The sequence below is a fragment of the Octopus bimaculoides genome, chromosome 5, assembly GCF_001194135.2.
Source record: "Octopus bimaculoides isolate UCB-OBI-ISO-001 chromosome 5, ASM119413v2, whole genome shotgun sequence".
NCBI classification, from domain to species: domain Eukaryota; kingdom Metazoa; phylum Mollusca; class Cephalopoda; order Octopoda; family Octopodidae; genus Octopus; species Octopus bimaculoides.
The window spans coordinates 118,327,759-118,340,257 of NC_068985.1; the positions used below are offsets into that span (position 1 = coordinate 118,327,759).

Genomic DNA, 12,499 nt, shown 5'->3' on the forward strand with positions numbered 1-12,499 from the left:
TGTGTGTATATATATATATATATATATATATATATATGTGTGTGTGTATATATATATATATATATATATATATGAGAAAGAGAGAGACCAAATAAAAAAATTGACTCATACAAACCGATGCACAGGTGTTTGTGTGTGTGTGTGTTGGGGAAAACTTAAATACCGCAACAAATAGTAAATACCACCTGTTATCTTTTGTGATTCCCTTGCATTGTTGATAACTTGGTGGTTCTTTTTTTCTATATATCTGCCATGTCCAGAATGTAGAACATTGGCGGTCATGTCTTGCCACTATACTTTGTCGTTTGTTTTCTGTAACAGTTGCACTTACTGATGTTTAATGCTACTTTCTTCCAACTAGTTCGTCCAGCTTTGACATCGATATCATCCTTCTTCCTCTGCTTCTTTTCACTCCAATCTTTCCAGTCATCACCAAATTCTCTAGGCGACTATTTGCTCACCACAAGACCCAGAAATCTCAGTTGTTTGGTCCTTATCTCACAAAGCAGTTTCCTATTTAATGCAGTCTGTCATAATTTCTTCATTAGACACTTTGTTCAAGCTATCCTCAGTATTCTCCTTAAAAACCACATTTCACATCTCTCCAAGCACTTTCTCATTTCTGATATTATAGACCTGTGCTCTGCAACCTTTTCTCACTTGTGGTACACTTATATTCTTTTCAAAATTCGGCTGCACATCTGAACTAAAAATATAAAAATGTAGGGAAAAAGATTATACACTGCAGCACGTCTAACATCGTCTCGTGGCACACCAGTGTGCCACCGCATACCGATTGATATAGACCATAACTCACTGTTATTTATAGACCATAGCTCACTTCCGTACATTAACACAGGGTTGACATTACAGTCCAGTATACAGATCCTGGCCTTGATGCTCAGAGTACAGTTCCTTAAAATATTATACAATTTTGAGAATGCAGATTCTGCCAGCTCTATTTGTCTTTTGATCTCCTCCACACATCTTGCACCTTCTTGATCAAAGTTTCAAGGGAGCAACCATATGCCAGTATTATGCACATTCCAATGTAAATTAAAGAATTTGAAGAGAATAAGAACTATGGAGAGACCAGATATTGAGCGGCTGAATAAGCCAGATATGCAGCCAGAGTAATCCATAAATGTGATATAAAGTTCTCATATTCCAGGTTCCAACTCTAAATGGTACTTCTGTTGCTAGCAATAGTTTTCTGACACTTGGGACCCACCTGCTGCTCATGGGATACTCTACTGAGTGAGGAGTCATCCTCATTAGACAAACAAGCCCTACTTCATGCTGTTATTTTTCAGCATTGATTTGCGACTATTCATGAGTGTTCTTTCCTTGTTGCTTTCTTTACTGCAGCATGATGGTCGCGTCTAGGGTTACCAGAATGCTTGCCACTTTATCAAGATCTACTGTTGACCATCACTCAAGGATCATCTTCTGAGACACTTGTACTGCATCACTGCTGCCTGGTGCAGGGCATTGCTAGGCCTATTTAAAGGCAGCCTAAACTCACCCTACCACAGCAATATCCTTGGGGATATGCTGTTTTTGATGATCCTGTTGGTGCCACCCAACCAGCATCTGGCCCCCTGTTGTTGCTGTAGTTCCCCTTTCAGTTGCCTTTTACAACATACAGAGGATGCATGGGAGGTATTCTTTTAAAGCCCCATCCCCAAGCTAAACATATATAAATACATAAATATAACTTTGGTTGTGATTATAAGTCTACAATGTAGGGCTGAATTAATCCGAACTGGTGCCCTTAGCACAGTCCAATAATAGTGTTCTCTTGCCTCTTCCAAAGTCAAACTGATAAAGCATACATACATACATACTTATATATATATATAAGAATTTAAGGAATGGAGAAAACGCATGTTATAATTGCATACTTTATTCCTACATATGTTTCAAAGAATTACAACCTGTGTGATCCATAGGGATCTTTGATATTAAAATTGTAACCTTCTCATCAGGGAAAGCATGGGAAATACACATAATTATATATATATATATATATATATATATGTAACAAATATATACCCACACCCACACACACGACTGCTGGCAGAGTTGTCAAAGCAATGGATAGATTACTTTGCTGTAATTTTTTTAACTTCTTGTGATCTAAGTTCCAGTCCTGTGAAGGTCAACTTTACCTCTCATTCTTCAGGAGTACCAGTTCTATGGAATCAGTTTTTCTCTTTCTGTGTGTGTGTGTGTAGGTGTGTACCTACATGTATATATGTATGCTTGTTTGTGTGTGTATACATAATAAATTTATGTTTGTGTGTGCAGTAGAAAGGAGAATGTAATGACTATTGGGACAATGGTAAACCTTTGATAAATGCATTCAGTTCTCAGTAAGATGGGAAATGTTTTTAAGAGACCCTTTCATTTTATGTTCTGCAGCTAACATATAAGTCTTTGTTAATTATCTCAGTTAGATAACAAACTAGAAATTATACACATTTTGCTAAAAATACAACAATAATTATAAGACATATACCATGATAATTTCCCTCAACACATTTGGCAACAACTGTGTTGACGGAAATTATTGTGGTATTTGTGGAGAGGGTCACTCAACATGTTAGAAATGTCCCTCAAATTACATCCAACTCTTTACAAAATATGTAAGATACTTTGGATAAAGTAATCTTAAATACACTGAATAAAAGTTGGGCAGGAATTTCTAATCAGCTTAATCATTATTGATCTGGAATTAAGTACCATTCATAATTGCTAGCATTGATAATCATGCTAGCAAACAAATTGACAATACACTTTCTGACTGTAATTAGTCCTAATTATAATCATTACAACGGTAATAATAATAATACAATCATAAACATCAGCTATAACCCCATTAGTTCAGAAGTGAACATGATACAGTCTCTCTGTAGTAGCTCGACCCACTAGGGATAATAGCCAAATCTCTCTCCATCTTGGAAAAGTAAAGGACACATTGGATAATGTAATTGTAGATACTCTTAAAGAGATAGGATGATGGTCATTACTGGGATGTCTTTGATCATAAGTCTGCTCAATGAAGGTGACTTTGGATTAAACAGCAACAACAAAGACCAATCCTACTCATTTTAAAAATATTTTAAAGAGCATCTTAATTACTGGGACAGTGATGGCTCGTGTATAGGAACTGCGGAACTACAGCACCCACTATTTCCACTCGATATTATCAATAATATTCAATATAATGAGTCCTTTTTTCTTTAATTCTTTCTTTATATTTGTACATTATATAATCCTTAAGCTTAATGTCAGTATCCATCCCTTAGATTATGAAAAAAATACAAAAATCCTTCTATAGAACTGTGTTTCACAGTTCCAGTGACACAGTGTTTGGCTGTTGTGTGCATACTCACATGTCCGAGATAGGAAGCTTCACACTAGGGAGAGAGAGAGAGAAAGAGCACTGCGTGAACTACAGTGCCAGGTGAAGGGTTGTGTTTCTTTTTGACTCTGTGTGTGTTGTGCTTAAAAACATGTTTATATTCTTGAATGTGATAAAGTGCAGAATTAGATTATCATCCTGCTCCCAGCTTCAGTGTTGTTGCCAGGATTTGAAAAATAGGGCACATTTCCCCCCCTTATTTTGTAATTTAGGGGAGATTTTTGAAAAACAAGGGGGAATTCATGGTGAACAAATTAAAACACATTACCCAGCAGTGGCTAAAACGCGAACCGATCAAATTCATGTATAAATTTTCTTTTTATGTTTATTTCCTTTTACATAATATTAAAACAACGGCTAAGCATTTTCTGAAGCAGCACCCCCACTAATTTTGTCTACGAGCCACCACTGAACTGGGAAGTGCTTCATCTTCAAACAGGGTTCATTTGATTATCTTCTTTCAAAGCATAAATGTCAAAGACTATTACAGATGCTGATATGGCTTGTGATCATTTTGAGGAGTTGTGGTTTCAAGTTCAGCCCCACTATAACATTGAGCAAATATCCCTTACACTAGCCTTGTATCAACCCAAGTCTTGTGAGTGAAATTAGGTTGACAGAAAGTGTGCATAAGCCCAACAACTGGTCTGTGTCTGTTCATGGAAGGTAGCCTTAATCTGTTGCCAGTTTTTACACCTCCACATAATCTTTGGAGGCTTTTAATGGACTCCAATCTCTTTCAAAGATTCAGACTCTATCCCTAGATAGATGATATCAAGATGTTCCTACTTTTCTTCCGTGTCTCTCACAGACTCAATAAAGAAATAATGCTACTCTTTTACCTTTAACTAAATCTTATGTAAAAAAGAAAAATGAAATGTGCTACATTATCTAAAACAGTTAAAAATTCAAATTCTTACATGGAATTTCTCATGGCAATTACTATAGAGTTTAGGCATATTTACCCACTTGCAGCCATTAACTGTTTTGGACTTAGAACATGGATTCATAATGTACCAGCTCAGGCTTACATGAAAAAAAAATCACCTTACTAAAAAACAAACAAATAAAAAACAAATTTCACCAGACTGTACAAAATGGCAGACAATTATGACTTGTAAACTCTATTCCACTCTTAAATGGTTATTATTTTTAGAAGGCCATGTGACCATGTAAGTAGCTCTTGCATTGGCTTGTTATACAGATTTTTCTCATTGTACAATAAAGCCACTCCAATGAGTTTTGAATAGTATGTTTAGACATCCATTGTCAAACATCAAATTTCTTTTTAAGGCACCATTTTACATGACCTTATATTTTACACACTAACAGTTAAATCATCCCAATGACATAATTGTACATATTTTGAGGTTTGTTTGATCAGAGCACACTTTACTCTCACAACAATGTATTCACACGTATCATGTATTCACTTTGACAAAATACAGTAAATGGCTTTCTTACTGGTTTGAATATGCCTCAAGCATATTTAAACTGATAACAACTTTGTATTTATACACATCACTATTTTATTTACAGTGAATTACAGACTAGCACAACCAGTCATAGCACAGCCAGTCTCTCTTGTTAGTTTGCAGTGTCTGCTTTTCCACTTCCTGGTGCTGAAGAAGAGATAATCACTTGGAAATGCTTGCATCCAGGCTGGTCAGGGAACACTGCAAACTAACTCGATATGTTTATACCTATCTGTCTACAGCAAAAAAATTTTTCCATGACAAAATACAGTGAATGGCTCTCTTACAGGTTTGAATGTGCCTCAGGCATATTTGTATTAGGAACAGTTTTTTTATCTCTCTGTCTGTCTGTCTATTATATAGCCATCATCATCATCAATATCATTTTACTTATGCCTTTCATGTTGGCATGGGTTGGATGGGTCATGGGTTTCCTTCCTAACACCATCCATTTTATAGAGAGTACCAAGAGTATGCTATCATGGCACCATATAAATGTGTGTGTATGTATGTCTGTCCATTGTACTGACAAATATGTGTAGTAACGCCTTGGAGTCAGCGTTTTGTTGTTTCTACAGAATTTAATATAGGAAAGCGGGTGTACACCTAATGGTGTATAACTACTTTCCTATATATGTATTTGTAAATATATATGTGCATAGGCAGGCATGGATTAACCTTGAAACAAAACAAGCACTTCTTTAGGAACCAAAGTGAAGGGGTCATTACTGTGTTTTACTTGTGTTGTTTTTACCATTTTGCAGCTGAATATGGACCCCATAGAAAGTGTTGAAAATTTTCATTTTTTTTATACTGTTATATTAATTATAATAAGCAATTTTAAATATTAATTACTGGTATTTAGTGTTAAATAAATAAAATTAAATATAAACAGGTTATATCTAATACAGTTGTGGGGTCTGGTCTGGGGGAAGGACCTGGAATAAAAACTGAATTTTTAACCTGTTATTTCACGTTCAACAATTACGTTAATGTCTTGTCAGTTAAGCGACTGGAGTGTCCAAGGAGCACCAGTGTTGGGCTGTATTTAAGGCTTCAGTTGGTTTTCATCTGGCTTTGTGGGAATTAGGTATGCATGTAAGTCTTCTAAAATGATTTCTTTGTTTACTTAAGCTAATTAGCTACTTCAGTTAATTATACTCTTTCACTTAGCCTATCATATTAACCCCTTAACATCACATAACAGGCAGTTTTCATTTAGCCTCACACTAATCTTGGATTTAGACAGTTTTCATTTAGCCTTTCACACTAACCACACATCATAGGCAGCTTTTATTTAACCTCTCAAACTCACCCTACATTATAGGCTACTTTCATTTAACCTATAACATTAATTTCATATAGGCAATTTTTATTTAGCCTATTCCATTAGTTTCACATTGTAGCAGTTTTCATTTAGCCTATCACATTAACTCTGCATTAGAGGCAACCTTTGAGCTTTGTTTTCTCTTGATTATTAATACAGATACTCAAAATAACCACTGTTGGAACTCACTTCTGTTTCAGACTCTGGGGCTCATAACAACACATTGTTAATTCTTATTTTAGCCAATGATTGAATAGTCCTAGATCCTCCATGATGTTTAGTCATCAGTTTGTCTTTGGTTCTCTTCATTTTTCTATAACTGCCTGGATTCCAGTATAACAGTTAATTAGTGGGTCTGATGTAGTAATATTTAGCCAGATATGATGTCTTTTGCAGAAATTACTGGAAGTTGCTTAGCCTCAGGTCAGCCCTGATTAAACAGACCTATGTAATGTATGCATATGTATTCCAGGCATAATGTACCTCAGAATACAATATTTTATGCACCCTTCCTCTTTTGTGATTTGAAGGAGGTTTGATCACTATTTATAGCATATTGGGAGACTGTGTAAAGGCTCCTTTTCTGAGGGTTGCATTAATGGTTTTTGTTGTTGTTTGATCCAAGGTTAACCATGATTGAGCAGATGCACCAAGACATTCTAACTACGAATATCCTGTCATTTCGTATATCAGATATGAATGGAAGATGCAAGTTGGGTAAGATAGTGTCTTTAACTGGCAGTGAAAGACATCTACAATGGTGACAAACCAATGAAAAGTTGGAGATAATGCATACTTACATACATACATGTATGCATGCACCCATCCGTTCATCCACACACACACACACACACACACACACACACATACATACGGTGTGTATTAAAGTATACTTCTATATTTTTGCACACATTAACTGCACAATTATTTGTTAGATACTGAATAAAGTGACACACATATTTATATATGCATGCATGTATGTGTGTATTATTACGTATAATTGCATTATTTGTTCTAAACTATGCGTAATTAACAAGCAAGTAAATAGAAATATGTTTGGAGACAGAGAAAGAGAGAGAGAGAGAGAGAATTATTGTAGTTCCACTAGGTCATAGAAAGGAGGCAAAAATGCCGATTTCGTTCAATGTACTGACGTGTCGAGACCACTTTGTGTGTGTGTGTGTGTGTGTTACATGAACACTAATAACAGCTGTTACTTCAGTTTTTATATCCTATTTTGCCTGTCGGTCTAAAAACCTATTTTTGTCAAATCAGTGAATAATTTGGTCTCTGAACATACTGTATAAAATATAAATATATTCCCCTTTCTGTTTTTATTTACTAATCAACATGATATTGTTCTCACTAACTTCTTGATCAAGACAAAAAACAAAAACGCGCAAAAACAAAGTAGAATTCTAGAGTGAAATAGGAAAAAGAAAATCTCTCCTATTGTGTGTCACTGTTTGCTGAGTGAGGAATTGCAGATTTTGTGACTTTTTTTTTTTTTTTTTCACATTTGGACCTAAAATACATGACATACAACCAAGGACACTTTTATTACCAGGTATCCAGGATGAACATTGACGATTATTTCAGTGATAAAAACAAACATATTCAATTGCCATGGGAAGATACATGGTGAGTAAGAAAACAAAACTAAACAAACTCAAAGAAAAATTACTCCAGAATTTCTCTTTTCGTGTTAAATTATTTGTTTCGTCTGATGAAAACCAGACAAAAAATAGGAGACAATTTGCGCATTAGAATGGTATGAAAAGGGTTGGTGGGAGTAAAAATTTAAAAGAAAATCAACACTCTTTTTGGGGAAAATAATTTAGAATCAGTTTCTCTTGTATGAAACAGATGAATAAATAAATGAAAAAGGAATGTGTATCCGTTCTTTCCCTCACTGAGACTTGGGAGTTTGAAGGTACAGCTATTCAAAACTCCGCCGAAAATATGTTTATTGTCACTAAGTTAACAATTGTAAGGTATAATACTGCAGATTTGTTTTTAAAAAGACTAAAAGGAAAGGACAATTTTACACACTTTTAGATAATGTTAATAGTGACTAGGTTAATAACTGTTGAAAAAGTTTGGTCAGAAAACAAGTTTTCATCTCTAACAACTCGTAAAATAGCTTTTAAGTTGATAATCCGTAAGTTTTTTTTTTTTTAACTACGGATTATCATCGTTATTGTTATTTAACTGGAGGTCAACCTTGATTGAAAAAAATCTATGAACGACCATCTCATTTTTTAAAGGGTATCTAGGGAGTACATTATCCAATGTATTCATCCTTGTATAATACAGTGAGGTTGATTTGAAGGAGAATTGGCTGTTATTTCTCGCAGGTTGAGCCAACCGCATTGAAGCTCCCTCGTTAGACATAAAGACCAATGATTGTTGATTCTTTATGGTTGGGGAATGTGGAAGTTTTGATGTTCTTTTTTTTCCCAAACAGTATGAAACTTATGAATCAATAACACGTTTTGAAAATATTCTTTACAGCCTGTTATATCCTATCTTTACTGACTGCTTGTGCTCGTTAACTTACCCGATTAAGTAAACGTTAACAACTTTCATATATTACGTTGAACTCTTTTACAGCATGCATTATTTAGTTACGGCTCTTTACGTTCCGAGTTCAAATCTCGCTGAGGTGAACTTAGCATCTCATCCCTTCAGCATCGATAAAATAAAGTAACCGTATTTGATGGCGTTTAAGAACTTTTTCCAGAAAGACGCCTCATAAATCATCCCGAGTCCTATATGCGAGTTTGGATTTCCCATTAGCTTTAAGGATCTAAAACAATTTCTTTTTCATTCTGGAATATATCCTGCCAAAATTTGTTGCGTCGAATATGTCCATGCATCTTTTATGCCTTCAAATACGGCACTGGCCTGGTAATGGGGTCTATTTAATCGACTACCCTGTCCTACCATCGCCCACTAAATTTTCAAGTCTTGCGTCTATATTAGACACCGTTGTATTTATCTTTAATTCCATTGCTCCCTAAATGATAGGAAAACCAAGTTGGGGGAAATTTTATGTTGATGGAGAGTGGTGGGGGGTGTAGAGTAATGGTTACACATGTACTAAGTTGTCACTTAGAAATTTATGAGAGTCAACTTTCGCAATTAAGTTCTATTGTTTAATATTCTTAGATTAAATAGGGTTCTAGCAGGTACAAGACAGAAAATCCTTTGTCTAGCCTTAAAAAAATATATATAAATACTGAACACGAATTCGGTTTTTCCTTCTTTCTTTTGGCGCTGATGGAGGAAGCACCTGATGCGAGGGCCAATACAACTTTCACCCTCTCTACTTGTCTACACAGACAGGTAGACCCTCTTACTTTTTCTCGCTCTCCTTTTTCCACCAGTCGTCTAGCAGTTATTCACAGACGAAATTAACTACCTACAGAATGGATAACAGAACTAATAATAATATGTGTATAACAACAACTCAAAGAATTTGTATCTTACACTGTAACGATAAAAATAAAGGGCCATTTCAATCAACAATATTTTCCTTCCTCTTATTTATTTGATGAATTATTTATGTAATTCATCACAATTTTGCTGGCCCCTTGCTACATATCATTACAAATGTTTTGTCATTTACTTGTATATGATCACCAGTTTCCAATGATGTGAATGGTTATCCTACATGTTGGTCATAATGTTCCTTTATCAGACTTTGGCACTTAGCATGTCCATCCTGAACATCCAATAGATTTTTTGTATGTGGCAGAAGTAACCACCTTCACAAAGGTTTTCCTTTGTTACTGTTGTCTATTCCTGGTTGTAGTTAAGACAACAATGAAAGGTGTTCAAATTGTGATAACCATATCATTTGTATATTAGGACCTATATAGTTCAATAAAACCTTTATTTAAGACAGTAAAATATAATTTGTGAGTTTTGGCTGCTATTTTCTGCAGATTAAGTGACCATCTGATAGCTCCCTGTTGAACAAAACAGTTAATCAATCAACAACTCTTCTTCTGTCTTACATTTTCTATTTCATATCTTCAGAATAGGTGGCTGAACTTACAAACCACTTAATTTATTATTTCAGTGAAGGGGTTGCCTTTAAAGACTGGGTTTGGGCTTATTTACATAGGGAGGGTGATAGAATGGGAGATTTTTTTAACAACACATGTTCATAATGATATGCTAACACTATTATTAAATTTGTAAACTCCCAAGGCACTTTATAATGTGTCTGTCACATTCTCCCATTCTTGCCTTTGTGACAATAATAAAGAATTCATCATCATCATTATTATTCATTACACTCTGAGTTCAAATCCTGTGGGGGTCAGCTTTGCCTAAAATATAGTGCCAGTCAAGTACTAGAGTTGATAGTCTCAATAGACTTCTTCCCCTTAAAATTGCTGGCCTTGTGCCAAGGTTTGAAAGAATGATGATTGTTATTAACTACAGAGACTACACTCTCTGAGTGGTTGGCGTTAGAAAGGGCATCCAGCTGTAGAAACTCTGCCAAATTTAGATTGGAGCCTGGTGTTGCCATCCGGTTTCACCAGTCCTCAGTCAAATCGTCCAACCCATACTAGCATGGAAAGCGGACGTTAAACGATGATGATGATTAACATAGCAGAGCTGGCAGAATTGCTAGTATGCTGGGCGAAATGCTTAGTGGTATTTCATCTGAATTTATATTCTGAGATCCAGTTTCACTGAGGTCGATTTTGCCTTTCATCTTTTTGGGGTCAATGAAATAAGTACCAGTTGAGCACTAAAGTTGATGTAATTGACTAGCCCCTCCCCAAATATTTCAGACCTTGTACCTATATACATAGAAAGAATTACTATTATTATTAAGGTGGTAGATAGGCAGAATCATTAGAGCATCGTCGTAAAAAATATTTTTTGGTATTTGTTCCAGCTCTTTACATTCTGTGTTCAGATCCCTTCATGGTCAACTTTGCTCATGGTCAAATACTAGGATCAATAATATAAAGAACCAGCGAAATCCTGGGGTTGATGGTACTGACTAACCTCCTCCCTTCAAAAATTGCTGCCATGAGCATCAATTAGAAACCATTATTATTTGGGTGGTGAGTAGGCAGTCATTAGAGTGTCAGACAAAATCTCTAGTGGTATTTTGTTATGGTACTTTACATTCTGAGTTCATATCTCTCTGGGGCCATCTTAGCCTTTCATACCCCTTCAGTCAATAAAAAAAGAAAACCAGCCAAGTATTGGGGTTGATGATATCAGTCAACCTCTTCCCCTAACAATTACTGACCTTGTCCCCAATCTTTTATATGAACCCTCAGTGATTAATAAAGAAAAGATTATAATTATAAGTATAATTATTATTATTATTATTGAGTGTGAGAACAGTGCATACCATCAAAGTGACACTGGGGTACAAATATATGAAGCCAAAGAAGATCAGAAGCCATATGAGCCAGTGCCTGGTATTGCATTATTATTAATATTATTATCATTATCATTATTATTATTATTATTATTATTATTATTATTGAGGGAGAGAGCAGTGCATGCCATCAAAGTGACGCTGGGGTCCCATCATGACTACCCATCTGATAAGGGTACACCAGGCACAAGCATCACAACCATATATATGTGACATGGTGATTTTATATCAAGATATAAAATGCATGAATTTGCAGGTGGGACCCAGTTAGAATCTTTCTCAGGTTGAGTAGCCCATCCTGCTCAAAAGATTCCTGAATAAAGTTTGTTTAAGGACGATGAACAAAACTACCCATGTTTCCAGAGGTGAATTATTCAAACCTCAAAGAATTCCTATCAACACACAGCTATGATGTGCCCCCACTACTTTTGCTTGTGGTTAGAGATGGACATATCATCAGCCACTAAGGAACATGCTCAACTGGTTGAGGTCAAGCAATTAACAAACAAATCTGTGGTATTGAGCAGAATATTTGTTGCAGCTCATCTTTTACACCAAGACAAAACAATGTACATGGTAATACTTCCAATCAGTTAAGATCAGAAGCCAGTGCCTGGTACTGCATCAGGGCATTTATTATTATTATTATTATTATTATTTTATGTTTGACTTTGTTTTGCATTTGTACAAGTTGGATCCAAGTCTCACTCAGAGACCTCAAGAGACAACAAGTTAGAAGTTCATGTAGGTGTTATGCCTAGGGTACCATATATTTGGATTTGTACAGTTTTGTTCAAGTGAATGTTTAAGAAACCATAAGAAAATTATGTGTTTGCTTTAAAATTTGAGATCAC

The 12,499-nt window shown here is 35.4% G+C and overlaps 1 protein-coding gene across 3 annotated transcripts in view; it reads left to right on the forward strand.

The window, feature by feature from the left end:
* Positions 1-12,499, forward strand: part of LOC106883672 (PRKCA-binding protein) — a 28,170-nt gene that overhangs the window by 773 nt on the left and 14,898 nt on the right. Inside the window, exon 1 of one of the 3 annotated variants that reach the window (XM_014934772.2) lies at positions 7,425-7,870. The exons of the other annotated variants lie outside the window; for them this stretch is intronic. Coding sequence (XP_014790258.1) covers positions 7,764-7,870 — 107 coding nt within the window. The 5' untranslated portion in view covers positions 7,425-7,763. Of the gene's footprint in view, positions 1-7,424; positions 7,871-12,499 lie in introns of those variants that run through there. 3 annotated transcript variants of the gene reach the window in all.